The following is a 14,918-nucleotide window of genomic DNA, read 5'->3' on the forward strand; positions in this document are numbered from 1 at the left end:
GCTAATTTGGAAAAATGGGGGCTACCGTGGAATTAGAGAGAGGGTCAAATGCAGGGTTTACTACCATTCGTTTGCTTGCTTGCTTATCACTCCATGACAGTGCCTGCGAGTCTGGGTGCCCCTCTCAGAGAGAGGTGGGGAAGGCTTATAATAACAGCACTGACAGTTTCTGAAGGGTACACAGACGGTTTGACTTCCAACAGAGAGAAAAAAAATCTCCCTGAAAGCCATCTCTAAACTAATAATAGTCAAAACAAATATTCATTGAGTAGCATGTTCCAGGCAATAGACCAAGAGCTTTACTTGTCTGGTCTTTTCATCTGTGAAAGGTGGACACTATTATTATACCCATTTTTGTAGAGAAGGAAGATGAATGTTGGAGAGATCCATGAATTTTCCCAGGTTCACTCAGGCTGGAAAGAAGAGGGCTGGGCTGTGACTTTCAGTCCTGAGCTCTAAATGGCCTTTAAGGTTCCATTTTCACTTTCTTGGGAGCCACCTTGAGGCCCCCCCGCCCTAACGAAGTTGGTCTAACCCACTGGAGGATGAAAAGCCACGCACTTGAGAATGAAAGGAGCTCAGTGTACAGCCAGGACCAACGGCCAAGCGTGTGAATAAGGTCATCTTGAATATTCCAGCCCAGATGACCCTCCAGTTGGATGAGTCCAGGAGTGAGCTCAGATAGAACCAGTCAAAGAACTGCCCAGCCAACCCACAGAAGCATTAAAAAGAATACATTATTTTTCTTTAAGCCATTAGGTGTTGTAGTACTTTGTTAAACAACAATGGATCACTAAAACACCTAAACTTGCTCAACTCTTTATCACTTTACCCTGTATGTTTGTAGCCCCCTCAGATCCTTCAGCCAATCAATCAATCAATCAATCAATCAATTGTTGCTGCAGTACTTCGCCAGAGGCCATGCAAATACTAACAACTGTGTGGCAAGGATGAATGGAAGAATTAGGAAAGATCAAGAGCAAAAATGTGCCACTAGAGACCAAGGCTAAGATCATCCATACCCTCGTATTACCTGTTACTATTCACAGATGAGAAATTTGGACAGAGAAGAAGACTGATAGGGGGAAAAATTGATTCATTAGAAGTATACTTAGCTCTACAGATACACTGGACCACGAGAAATGTGAACAGGTAGGTCCTAGAGCAAATTAAACCCGAAACATTCCTGGAGGAAAAACAGTAAAACTGAATCTGTCCTACTTTGGGCACATTATGAGATGGAAGGGTTTTTTTGGAAAAGACAATAATGCTGGGGAAAATAGAAGGCAGCCGGAAAAGAGGAAGACCAAAATGAGATCTTGACTCTATAAAAGAAGCCGTAGGCATGATTCTACAGGAGCTGAGCAGGGCGGTGAGGACATGATATCGCTCATTCGCAAGGTCACCAGGAGTCAGAACTGACTCAATGGCACGTAACCCAGAAGCCAGCCCCATCCTTGGAGCCACTTTCACCCCCTACCTTCCCAAGTTCCCACCCAAAGAATCTTACATTTTCCAACTGACAGTTTTTCTAGATACCAAGAAATCACCTTCCAGAATACAAGGCAAGGAATCTACTTCAAAAGTCTCTTCTTGACCATGGGGTCATCTCCAGAAGTGAACATTTACCATTTTAAAAATATTCTGTCTCTGCTTAGGAGAGTTCAGGGAAGAATGACAAGATTAGGAGGTCTGGCCTGATAACTAAGAATAGGCCGGGACTCTCCATAAACACTTGAAAGACGTAAACAGCAGGGGAGTGGGAACAATCAGGGCTGTCTACGGGCATGGGCACACCTGGCCACAAGTTCCTACACACTCAGGCATGCGTGCCCCTATAATTCTCTCCCTGACGGTGCAGAGAAGAGGGAAGGATCAGGTGAGTAAAAGTAAAAGTGCCCAGTTGCCAAGGGGCACTTTAGGTCTCACTCACAAACCTCTGACTGCCTAAAGGAAGAAACACAACAGAAGAGCATCCTGTTGGAGAAAGGGGAACACGGTCCAGCCCTTGCCACCAGAAAACACACCTCCCTCTGTACTGTCAATTACAGGGAGCAAGAGGGCAAAGCAGGACTAAAGTGGGGCTGGAGTGGGCAGGGAGGGGGACGGCCGCAGGAAAGACTGGGTTGAACCACACAAAAATAAGCCCTGTCTGCAGGTCCAGGGCACGGGTTCTCATGTGTCCAGCCAAGACAGGATACGCAAGGAGAACAGCGCTGTCTGCTCCAGCGAGCCCAGGCCTCCGAGCCTCTCAATTACTCGTGGTAATTGGGAGCCAAGGGAAGTGTGGACAGCCTAAATCCTCAGCTAATCCCCAATCTTGATTCTAGCCCAGAGTTTATCCTTTTGTTCAGTGAACCTTTTCTCCTTTATCATCTCTTCCATTGTTTCCTCTTTTCTTTAAAAAAAAAAAAAATGGCCAACAAACATAAACCTTAGAAGATCCTAGCTTGAGGTCCCGGGGCTTATCGTTCTTCCTGGCTGCTGCCTTCCGGAGGAGGAGCTGCTGAAGGAATGAGCAGACAGAAGAGCTGAGGTGCTGAGTAACCCCACACTTGAGTCAACACATACAGGTGAGCCAGGCACGCAGTGAACTCTGGACAAAGCAGGGGAACCCCATGGGCTGGTGGCAGTAAAGAGATGAGTGGAGGAAAAAAATAAAATAAAGATTATTTATTCTTTAAAAAAGAGAGATAAGAGGAGAGAGAAGGTAGTAGTCAGAGGTCAGCAGCAGTTAGGGTTCTGTAAAGACACAGAACTAATAAAACAGGCATATATTTATCATATATATGCGAAGAGAGAGATTGATTGATTTTAAGGAATTGGCTCAAGTCTGAAATCTGCAGAGCAAGCCAGCAGCCTGGAACCTCAGGCAGGATTTCTATGTGAGAGTCTGGAGACAGAAGCCCCTCAGGAAATCTCCATTTTTGCTCTTGAACTGATTGGATGAGGCCCACCCATGTCATGGAGGGTCATCTGCAGTACTTAAAGTTGGCTGATTTTAAATGTTAATTGTATCTAAAAAATACCTTCACAGCCACATCTGGAGTCGTGTTTGATCAAACTGGGTGCTGTAGCCTAGCCAAGTTAATACATACAATTAACCAATACAAGGTCCATATGAAAACTGAGAGTGAGAAAAAAAGCCAAATCTGATAGAAAACCATACACAGAAGGACTGAGAATCACAGGCCATAGAAACATGTATTGAGAAGATGCCTCCATGAGTGATGCTGTCTTTCCAGAGAGGAGGTGCTCCTAAGTCTCGGACCTAACCCGGGGTCCTGAGAAACAGAGACTGGGGCTCACGGGGAGGATGCAGAGGAGGTCAGGGGCCTTTGTGGACCCAGCTTTCACACAGGCTGGTACTGGGTGTGTGCTGGTACCATGTCGGGCTCTGGAGAGGTCAGAAAAATTCTTTTAAATGTAGCAAGAAGAACTGGCCACGTGATCTTAACCTACCCTCATTCCAGCCTCTCTCCATCCCTGAGGGCCCCAGCCCAGAGCGAAATCTCCATGTGCTGAGTCTAAAGCTGCCCCCTCATGCCTACCTTATGCCTGGTACTGTGGCTTGACTAGACTGTAAGCTCCTGAGAACTAGACTCCATCACATCCTTCCTGATCCTTCACCACACCCATCCTTGGCCTCCAGCTCCTTATTCATAGGAGAACCATGGACGCTGGGGCTTAAGGGATCCATACCAACTATTTAGTCTAAGAACCCCTCCATTGCTTGAATTTTGGCCCAGCCACAGAATTCTGTGCTAGCCAGACCCTTCAGAGATGGGACCACCCACTGCTGAGTAATTGCCAAACAGTGCAGATGAGACCACAGAGATTGCAAACAGAGTATCTGTCCCTTTGACTCATCCTGGGAAATAATACACTCAACTCTCAGACTATCAAGTTCTGAATTTTCTTAGGGGGAAAAAAAATCAATACAAGGTTACCCACTTGAAAAATGAGAGAGCTTTATTTATGTTCCATTGCAAAAGGAGTCATCCCACCAGGCCAAGAGTATTCAGGAAAATACTAGCCTTGTATTACCTACAATCACCCTGAAACCCCTTCAAATACCTCATACCCACCTTAGCCTCATCAAAAATGCATGAAATGCTGAATGATAACCCAAAATGACAAACTGTGTGTTAGAAACCACCTTCCCTAAATCACCTCATGAAATTCCAGAGGCATAAGAAGCCCCATGGCTCCTGCGTCGGGGTTCTCTGGGCCGGCCTGTGGGTGTGCTGCCGGGATGGGGTGCGGGATCTGGCCCAGGAAGGAACGGCAGAAACAAAGGGAAGGAGGACCAGCCTGAAGGCACTGACTCTTGCTTTTGAAGGGCCCGCCCAGGTCCTAAAGTTGTGGTCTCCAGGGAAGTAGGTGCTACCGGAGACCATGGTCTTTGGGAGGGATTTACGGTACATCACTGAGCAGGGCATTTTTGTTTACTTAGACACACAGCATTTTAGTACTTAAGGTTTCACGCCAACTATGTGAAGAAGTTATTTTTCTTTCTTGTGGACTTTACACTTTTTCACAGGAGGGGTAAGTGGCCCCAGAGGACTGTTTTTCCAAGCACCGCTTGCTGGGCTGGTTCTGCCCTCCCTCCATGGGCTTTCCGTCACTCCCAGCCCTGAGCCATCGCCAGTTCCTGAGTCTCAGAGTCATCCAAGGCATCCAACAACCCCATAGAGAGAAGGGAAACCCACGGAAGCACCACTCAGGGCTCCCTTTGGAAGAGAGGGCAGATGAAGGCCTAGAAAAGGACAGGCCCAGAGGGGAGGCCCTGGCGGGGCCGGAAGGAGCAGACTGCGCTGACAGAGAACAAAGTCAGCCCCTGAAATCTTGCTCAGGTGTCTATCAGGTAGTGGTGGGGCGGGGAGAACAGAAACAGAATATGCACACATTTAAAACAGTTACCTCTTCCAGGGGAATCCATTTCCCCTATCTCATTTACTCTGAAGGCCCTTTTCCCCACAGAGCAGGCAGCCAAATGAAGTGCAAAAGATAACGTCATCGCCCAGTGTTAACCTACAACGGGATCTTGGACCACTTCCCTGGAGGAGGGCCACACTTCTGATGAACTAACTGGCCAAGACAAGAGATTTCTTCAGCTCCGGCCCGGAAGAGGAGAGAGTAGTATGAAAGCTCAGCGGGAAGGCTATTTCCAAATGCTGAAGGGAACTCAGGGCAGGCAGGGGGAAGAGGTTCCAGAAGCAGGATGGGGGTAGGTGGGGTTATCTGGCTTCCTTGCAAGGTTGAAAGCAAGAGTAAGTGCCTATTCCCCTGCTCCTGCACATGCTCCCCAGGGCCTGCACGGGGGAGGTGCTGCCACTGTTTCATGGAGTCAACAACAGTTGGAAAAAAAGGCAGCCAGCACGGTGGTCAAGACACGTGGGCTTTGGGGTGAGATGAATCAGCCTCTACCGCTTGTTAGCTCTGTGATCCTGGGCAATTTACTTAGCTCCCTAAGCCCCTGGTTTCTTCCCTGCATAAGCAGAGTAACAATAGCACATGCATTATTGGGTCATTGTGAAGACTAAATGCAATAGTGTATGTAAAGCACTTAACCTGGCACCAGAGTAAATTGATAAATGGTAGATTATTAGCAGGTCTAAGAAGCAGTGTCCTCAGCAAACATGGAGTAACCCCAGACTTCCTGAGCCATCCCTGTGAATAACCAGTCTGCCTCCCTGGACTGCACGGGCCGACCGCAGGCAGGCAGTGGGGACAGCCTGCTCCAGGGGCGGGCAGCAAAGGGACACGCTGTAGGGAAACTCAGAAAATAACCTAACTGAGAGCCAGCCTGCTTTTTATGATCACCATGCCAGCAACTCAAAACAGTGTCTGTGGTAAAATAACTCCCGCGCTGCGGGGGGGATCCCCCCTCCCTTAGCCACACCACCGTCCAACGGTCAGCTCCTTCCTGAGATGGGCCTTGTATTTCTGCCATGAGCCCCTTAGCTCCAAGTAGAGGACGTGACACATAGTAATTGCTGACGGGCCTGTGACCCTGAATAAGGCCCTTAACTAGTCAGAGCTCCTTTTTCTTATTTAAAATGAAGTGTTGCTCGATGAGACCACGCTCATGGCCCACGGTCTTACAGTTAGACAGCGTCAGGTGCAGTCCCCACAGTGCAGGGGCGCCACGCACCACGCAGGGCCTGAGTGCAGGGCCAGCCTGCGGGGGCCTCCAGGTTCTCCCCTGGACCTCGGACTGCCCTCCATGCTTCTCCTGGATGGCCCAGCCTGCGACGGCTCAGCGGCTTCGTCTGCAGCACAGAATTACCCACAGGAGGAGGCTGGCTGAGAGCTCTTCTCCCAGGGTGTTTGCAGTGGGTTCTGTCAACCAGGCTGTGGCTGGAGTGAGGCGTTACAGGTGAGGAGCAGTAAGAGAAAATGACAAACCAACCAGTCTGCCCCAAAGATTTCTCTCTGAGGAACCTAAAATGGCCATGCATGTTGCACCCTTGTGACCTCTTCCTTCCCACACACACAGAAATTGAGGAGTGAAAGAAAACAAGATATAAATTTTACTGAAGATATTTCTTCTAGGATGGATTGTCTCAATATAGCCTATAAGCACCTTAAAAAAAATTTTCCCCCAAAGAATCACTGACTCACATCCCCTCAAATTTTAAAAAAGACTCTGTCTCTACTGACTCATGCCATCAAGTGAGCTCAGATGACCTTCCACCAAAAAGAAAATGAAATGCTTCACAGTGGTTTCGCAATGAGAAGTGGCAAGCTGTCTTCTTTCTAGTTTTTCTCAGTAACTCATTGACCTTGACCTGAAAAGCTCTGTCCTTTAAGGACAAGAGCTAATAAATAAAAATTCAAGCAAGAAGGAAGCTGGGGGCATAGGCCAAGGAAGGAGATGGGAGAGAGATTTCTTTTAATTTGTCAAAATAAATGATCATAACTTCACTCTTCATGCCCCGAAACACTAATGCCGCATGTGTGAGTGTGTTTATAAAATCTATACCCTGCCTACTTCCAAAGCCATTTTACAAATAAACACAGAATGAGGACCCTCAGATCAAAGCAGAGACCAGAACTGACTCCTAGCAAATTGGAAGGAATCAATTACAATACCTCGGCAGGACCTTTGATTTCCGTTTTTTATCAACAGAGGCCAAAAGAAAAACACAGGGACATGTGGTTTTGCTATCAACCCTAAAAAGCAAACAAACTCACCTAGAGAAAAAAACAAAACCTTTGCTAGCTGAGCAAGTTCCAGCCACAGGATCATACCCCCACCCCCACACCACTACACCTCTGTGTTCCAAGCAAACAACGTGGGATGAAGGCCCAAGGCAGCCAGAAAAGCTAGTTTTAAAACGAAGTAAAAATGGACGGGGGGCTAGGCTCTCTGGGGCTTCCAAACATGTTCATGGCCCTTCTTTGCAAAGGGAAAACTTGAGAAAGGCCTTTGCTGTCACAGAGAGAGCCATCGGGATGATTGTCCATCCCCAGCTCTATCCTATTGGCTGTGACTGACCAAGACACCTGCATAAGACAGATGGGCAGACATCCAAAAGGCCAGTTATAGAACATCAAGGTTTGTTTTTACACAGATATTTTAAATGCACACATGCCCAGACCCATCCGCGGCTGCTAACGTTAGTGGATTACTCATTCTTCCTTCCAATCACGTCATGTGCAGGGTTCCAGGTGGCTGTGGGGTATTTGCTTACTACGGCTACCTCTGGTTTCCCTGAGAGCTATTTATTTTTCCAGGCCTCAGGTCATTACATCACCCCGTGGTTTCTGGGCAGACCAAGAGTGCTGGTTTGGGGGTAGGGGAATCAGCCAGGAGATGCCGTTGCCTCAGTGACCCCCAAACCCAATCACAGCAGCAGTTCAGGCAGGCACTTCCCCGGCAAAGGAGGAACAATCCAAGTGCAGTCAAAGGGGCCCGAAGCAGGCCCGGGAGAGCTGTGCTCTTACTGCGGGCTGGGAAGGGCAGGACCTTGCGGGCGGCCGTGCTGTGTGGCATGGGTGGGAAGTTTGGCAAACTCCCTCATGTACGAAGGGACAGGGGGCCATTTTCTGGGCAGAACTTATAAGAAATGCATTTCCACCTGCAACCCAGCTGACGGCTGTGTCTGGGGACAGTCACCACAGGCTGCTGTGCAGGTTTGCTGGGCACAAAGGCAGGAAGGAAAGACATGGTCTCTTGATTTAACCCAGAGGGCTAGCTTCTAAGGCCTTCTTGAAGTCTCAGATTAGGTCATGAAAGAAGTTAACTAGAAAAGATGGAGATAAAGGAAAGAATGAGATGGAGAAGGAGAAAGAGAAGTTAAATGACGTGATCTGAGGCCACAGGAGTCAACCTCTGGGTCCTGGGACCAAGGGAAGACGCCTTTGTGCCTTGAGAGGGTTGCCGAGCTGCGCAGAGGGAAGGATGAAGGCTCAAGGGACCATATTTCCTGAGAAAGTATTTTCCCAGAGCAGAAAACACATACTTTTGTCATTCAAAAAAAGAAGGAGGAGAAGAAGGAGGAGGAGGAGAAGGAGAAGGAGAAAGAAAAGACTTTCATAAATCACAGTCATAGGCAAGTGTCCACAAATAGTAAAATTAGAAGCAGTGGGATATGGGATGAAGGATGAGGTGATGCCTAGTTTTTGTCATTTCTTTAATTTCTCTACTCTATTCTATAAAACGTAGAGGACTTTTAAAAATTGTTTAAATTCTAGCTATATTAAGAAGTTCCTTGGTAGCAAACCCCCGAAACAAAAAACTCAGCAAGAGTTCATACCTTCTTATAAAAGCCCAACAGAATCTCTGGCCAACATTTACGCACGGGGAGATGCCCACTCTCAAGTTCTAGGTGCTAGCTGGCCAGCTACATGGGCTTCCTAAGTGCAAGAACTCCCAGTGTAAGAATCAGAGAGAAGTCCAATGAGGCAAACCTGTCAACGCTGAACCTACCAAGTACTCAAAAGGCAGCACTGACCATGGTGAACATATGACAAAGCCTTAAAAACAAGGACCAAAAACTCCAGGAGGAGCGCAGGAGACAGAATCAGCCTGCAGGCATATGTGTCATGTTATTGCAAAACTTCGGCTGCCCAGTGGAACCTTTCCAACATCAACAGTCCCCAGGCCAGAAAACAAACCTGGCGTCTGTGGGTCTGAGTGTGAAAGAAGAACATTTGGGGTGTAAAAGAAACTGGGATGGCCTCTTTGCCTCTGAGACAGAGAACTGAGAAAAGAACGCTCACTAAGTCAGTTCTGACTCCCAGAACTTTTCGGCAAACTCTAGTGGGGAACTGTCTCTGTCTCAGGGGCTGGACCCAGAAGTTCCAGTCCATGTCAGAGCCAGCTGCCCAGCGTCAAGCTATCCTTTAAGTATATCTGACTTCTCATCAAACCAAAGGCGATCATCTGAAAAGTGGTTAACAAAATACATAAAGATGTTTCATCAAGAGTAGCTATAGCTTTGGTATCTCCCCCAACGTCCTGTCCTTTACACTAACCTCACAGACATAACTGGGGCCAACCAGGGAAAATTAAACATGGTTCGGTCACTCTAACAAAAGGAAGGTGATTATACTAGCCTAGGAATTACTTCTCAATGTGACATCATACTCATCCAATTAAAAACCACATAGATGTAGGAACGGAAAGCAGAACTCAGTGGAAGCAAATGCATCAGCTAACTTGACATTGCCACTTTACCACCTGCAGAGAATATAGCTCAGGAAGACAGGCTCTCTGTTCCCAAGCATGTGTGGTTTTCTCCAGCCTCACCGCTTACTAGCTGTGACTCACGACAAGTTACTTTCTCTCTCTGTGCCTCTGAGTCTTCATCTGTAAGGTGGGGACAATAACAACACATCACATAGGATAACGGTAAAGCTCAAAGGAAGTAACACATGTGAAGGCCTACAGGACCTGACCCAGATGAGCTGTGATGACAGCAATGATTCTGATTTTACTGAGGATGATGACTTTTCTTCCATCCTTCCCCAGAGCAGTCAATCACAATGAGCTAGATTCTAGAGTAGATATTCTTGACAGCCAATAAAGCCCTTGTCCTCACAGGTTCTAGGTAGAAAAATTAACCACCTGTGCCCTGGCTGGTGTGGCTCAGCAGACTAAGTGCCAACCTGTGAACCAAAGGGTCACTTGTTCGATTCCCAGTCAGGGCACATGCCTGGGTTGTGGGCCAGGTCCCCAATAGGGGGCACACGAGAGGCAACCACACACTGATCTTTCTCTCCCTCCCTCTCTCCCTCCCTCCCTTCTCTTAAAATAAATAAAATCTTTTTTAAAAGAAAAAAAATTAACCACTTGTATATAAAACTGAAGCAATTCATGGAAGCAATTGTTAAATGTCAAATGAGTGTTCCAGGTAAAAGGTGCTGTATAATTTCAGAGATAGCACACCCTCATACTGACCACTTGGTCACTGAATTAAACCTCACACTGGGCTTTGCAGCTCTGCAGGGGGCTCAGGGACAGGGGAGGCCACTTGCAGATGTCACTTCCAGGTACCACAAGCACCAGAACCACTTCTCTTTGACTTATGGTATTTGCCTGACTGTGAGGGGTAAGTGGAGAAGATTCTAAGTCTTGTAGAAGCTTCCTACCAGATGCTTTTGCCTCAGGTGGCAATCACAAATTCTCTCCTGATTGAAGAATCTCACTACAAGCAGCATCTTCCCCTTTTTTCTTACCAATAATGGTGATAATAACAAATACATGTACATAAAATTCATCATGCACTTACTATATATCCTTTAGCCAGGCATCAGTTAAGTATCATACAGATATGAACTCAGTTAACCTTTAACCACAGTCCTTTGAGGGAGAGATCATGATCCCAGATGAGAACTGAGGCTCATGGGGATTATTTGACTTGGCTGGGCCACTCACTAAGTGTTGGAGCCAAAAAGTGAACCCAGATTCCACTGATTCCAAAGCCTTTACTTTAGCCACAGACCTGTTTTACCAAAGAATCTGACCCATGGGAGTTCACATGGTCTCCTTCCCACACACCACCCCGTAGCTCCTTCCGCTTTTATCGAACAGGGAACCAGGCACATGCTGAGGCCCACCCAAGTCACAGAGGAATCAACGGATGCTTCATGGATTTTTCTTGTAGTCTAACTCACTCCATGAATGCTGGTCCTCACACTATCACACTACCTGCTGCATTTGGGACAGAGCTAAAGGGCCAAGGACAACATGCTCATGATTTACTGACCATGGAAAACTCTATCTGCCAGCTGAAAGCAATGTATCTTTTGTTTGTAATCCTTGCTATATACAAGGAAAAGATGGTATGGCTGAATTCCACTACTAGGCAAAATTATATACCCAGTGGCATTTCTCACAATAAAGCCTTAGGCTGAAAGAAGAATGATTTCTCCCTGACAGGGATACACATTAGGTCTATGCATACATTTCCTATTGATGAACATCTGGTCTTTATTGATGGTAAATAAATTTTATTGATTTTGGTCTTCAAAAATGATGGTAAGTGAACTCTACAAATCTAATCATTCTTCAAAAATGATGGTAAGTGAACTCTACAAATCTAATCATTCTTCAAAAATTGTCACCTTTCTACAAGGGATTCAGCCAATACCAAACGTGACCACTCACAAGATCCTCAAAAGATCAGACTAATAGAGATATGACCATAAGCATCTATTCAGATCCTTAAAAACACATAGAACCACAGCTCTTGAGGCTTGAAGTCCAACCGTTCTATGGCTAACCATTCTTCTTTCAAATACAGAAGGTTGATTAAAATGCTAAAACAGAGCCAAAAGGGTTTGTTTATTTTTAAGCTGAAAGTATCAACTACTCATGCAAGATGATCCCTGAGATAATAATTCAAGACAGTTAAAGTTGGAAGGGATTAACTCATCTCATCTCATTCTACAGCTGTAGAAATGGAAGACCAGACAGGTTAGTAACTTGCACAAACCCACACAGTAGGTGGTCATGGGGTAGGGCAACCATGACCAGGTAAGTGTATAATCCAAGGCAGATTATTTACCTGAATTTCTTACATTGGTGTTGTTCAGTTTGGAGTCCTTGATTACCAAGTGCTTAATCCAAAGAGTGGGAGCTGTGATTTCTGGGGGAAAAAAAAGAGAGAGAGTAGCATGTAAATTGGAGTGTAACCCTCCAGACTTTTTAATACCTTTTTTTAAGCCTGAAGCATAGAGGCTTGACTATCTGCCTCATCTCCACTTTGTCCCCAGACCTCTCCCTCCCTCACAACGGAAGCTCCTCTCCCTGTCAGCTTATAGAAGCCAAGCAGGGTCTCCTGTTCCGGGAGGCAGAGTGGTCAGAGTCCAGAGGCGCTGAGCCACTCCATCCAGGAATAAAAATATTATCCCAGGAGGTGAGGAACATGGGCCAAGCCAAGTCTCTCTCAGCTGCCTCCCTGGAAGAATTTAAAGGGAATGAATCAACAAATGAATGCCAAACAAACCACAAGGACCATTTTGGAGGAAACAGTTGAGCCACAACAGATTTTAGGTGCTGAGACTCTGCTACAAGTGGGAAAGAGAGTAAAGGCTCTAACGTGTACTTCAGTGCCCTATCCAATGGCTCCTCATTGAACAGAGGCTGACTTCCATTCAGAGAGCACTGGGGTGCTTCTAGGCCCCTCAGGGCTTGAGTTATTCAGTGGACAGGTGGTGTGGGAATCCAGGATGACCCCAAATGCCCTGTAAAGTGACAAGATCTTCAGTGTGGCTATTGGGGAGGTCTCCCAAGTTGGTGTGGTCTCTATTCCCCACCCAAGCCCCCATGGTCCCAGACTTGCCAATGATGAAGGGCCTTTGTGGAACACAGAACCATGCGAACTTCTGGGCACAACTCACGTGTCCCACTAAATGATCGGTTACAAAGGATAGCTCACATTTCAACTCCTCTACCTAAAGCTGAGTCTGCTAGGGACATCTCTCGTCACAGTACCAAAGAGTGGCATGATTTCTTTTTATCCGTCTGTATCACTGCCCAGTCTCATGATCAGTCTGGATACACTTGGCGGAAAGCTGCTAAAAGGTTGCTGTATACGACACTAAGAGTTGTACCTGGCTGTCAGACATGGCACTATGCCAGGCTTCCCGCTCTTCCTCATGGGAGCCTGGAGTACTCAGCAAAGCACCCTGAAGAATATAGGCCCTGGGCACCTCAAACTCAAACTGAGGCCAGCCTTCTGCACCCCAAGCTTCTCCTGAACATTCCTTATACCCCTGGGGATATCCACCCTCTATTTTGCCACCAGCCACCACTATATCTCTTGACCTAGAATGTTTCCTTTCCCAGATGTCTTAACTCAACTCTCAAGGTCCCTACAACTGAATCAAAGCAGCTCCACTAACCTGTTTCTTTCCTGCTACTCTCCTTATGACCCCCATCCCCATACTCACCCCTTGTCCGTGCCAGCCTCCCTGCCTGGAATGCCCTAATTCCTCCTCCCCACTTTCACGGTCCAGCTCAAATCCCACCCATCTCCTCACAGCATCTTTCCCCAGACCATTGTGATCTCTTTCTTCCACAAATTTCTGCTACAATAACCACTGCGACCTATAATTTAACACATAAAGCTTTCCAGCAGTCGCTGCTGCCTTTAGAGTAAAGGCTTCATCTTGTCTGTTTCTCCTTCATCCCCCAGAGGCCTGACACGAAGCCGGGCACAGAGCAGGCGCTTCTACGTGCTGGCTCATTTACTAAGGGACAATGCTGGCCTGCCTGTCTCTCTCAGCCGCGGCTCCTCAATCCAGGGTGTGTTATTGTTGGATGTCAGCCGCTGGGCAGGAAGCCTGGCAAGGACGGAAGGCCCTTCCAGAAGTGGAGAGTGTACCAGTTCCTGGGAGGGTTTGCATTTTTTAAAAGGTTAAAACAACCCAGCTTAAACTGGAACAAATTAAAATTTAAAAGGAGAAAATAATACTAATAAAGCTTAAACAAACATCCGAAGGAAAGACCTACCTTCCCCAAATCTGAACACGGGTGGGGGAATGTGAGTCGGAAGTAATGCCAGATCTTACCGTCCCCGTCGAACACTGGCTGCGTCTCCATCGTGGGCGTCGGCTTAGACCCGTCGTCTGAATTGAGGGTTAAAAAGAAGCGAAAAGAGACTACCATTATTGAGGTAAATACTATCTACTCTCCAGCACTGTTGAATGGTTTGGGTTTGCACATGGCCCGGCCAAGTCCCAATGAAGAAACCAGAGAGAAGGAAGAGAAAGGAGAAAAGAAAAAGAAGGAAAAGAGAACCACAGAGAGCCACCGCCAGTAAGACAAATCCAGGCGTGTGCTTGCCTGTTCAAGGGGGGCACAGAGGGAGCGAGGGAGTGATGGCTTCGGAGGACCCTTCCTCACAGATCTGAGTTCCTCACTCCTCCCCACAGGAAAGCCGGGAGGGCTGTCTTCCCCAGCAGCCCTGAGTTTGGGCCACACACGATGAGATAAGGACATCACACACTCTAGCATCAAATTCTGGTGTCCCCAGTTTCTTCCTGCCCTCTTGTGTACGGTAGCAGCCAGTACCTTTCCAGGGGTCCTCATTAAAGAGCTTAAGGAAAACAGGAGACTGTGGTGCTGTTCCCTCCCAACTTTCCAGCTCTGTCTCCATAGGGAAGACAGACAATAATACTGTAATAGCTCGGTATGGTGTCAGGTGGGAACTAGACTTACCGGAGTGATCACTTTGCAAGTTACGTAAACATCTACTTAATGTTGTATACCCGAAATGAATATAATATTGTATGTCAATTGTAATTGAAAAGCTAAAATGAATAAATAAATAAAATGTGAAAATTAAAAAGAAGAGAAGGTAGGAAGACCATTCTCTCTCCAGCACGCTAAACTGACGAGATCGGGAACCCTGGGAAACGGCATGTACCACAATTCCCTGTGAGAGGTGGGGGCAAACAAC

The 14,918-nt window shown here is 46.9% G+C and overlaps 1 protein-coding gene across 4 annotated transcripts in view; it reads right to left on the reverse strand.

Annotated features, from left to right (window-relative positions):
- SMOC1 (SPARC related modular calcium binding 1) overlaps positions 1-14,918 on the reverse strand; it is a 129,719-nt gene that overhangs the window by 19,905 nt on the left and 94,896 nt on the right. For 3 of the 4 annotated variants that reach the window (XM_054567357.1, XM_054567356.1, XM_054567354.1), the window contains exons 6-7: positions 14,029-14,118; positions 12,021-12,101 (exon numbers count right to left, since the gene is read on the reverse strand). In XM_054567357.1, the coding sequence (XP_054423332.1) occupies positions 12,021-12,101; positions 14,029-14,118 (171 nt within the window). The remainder of the gene's footprint in view (positions 1-12,020; positions 12,102-14,028; positions 14,119-14,918) is intronic. The other variant, XM_054567355.1, reaches the window with a different exon arrangement.

Source organism: Pteronotus mesoamericanus, unplaced genomic scaffold, assembly GCF_021234165.1.
Source record: "Pteronotus mesoamericanus isolate MK-2021 breed Mesoamerican mustached bat unplaced genomic scaffold, CSHL_Meso_final contig_182, whole genome shotgun sequence".
In the NCBI taxonomy this organism is placed as follows: Eukaryota; Metazoa; Chordata; class Mammalia; order Chiroptera; family Mormoopidae; genus Pteronotus; species Pteronotus mesoamericanus.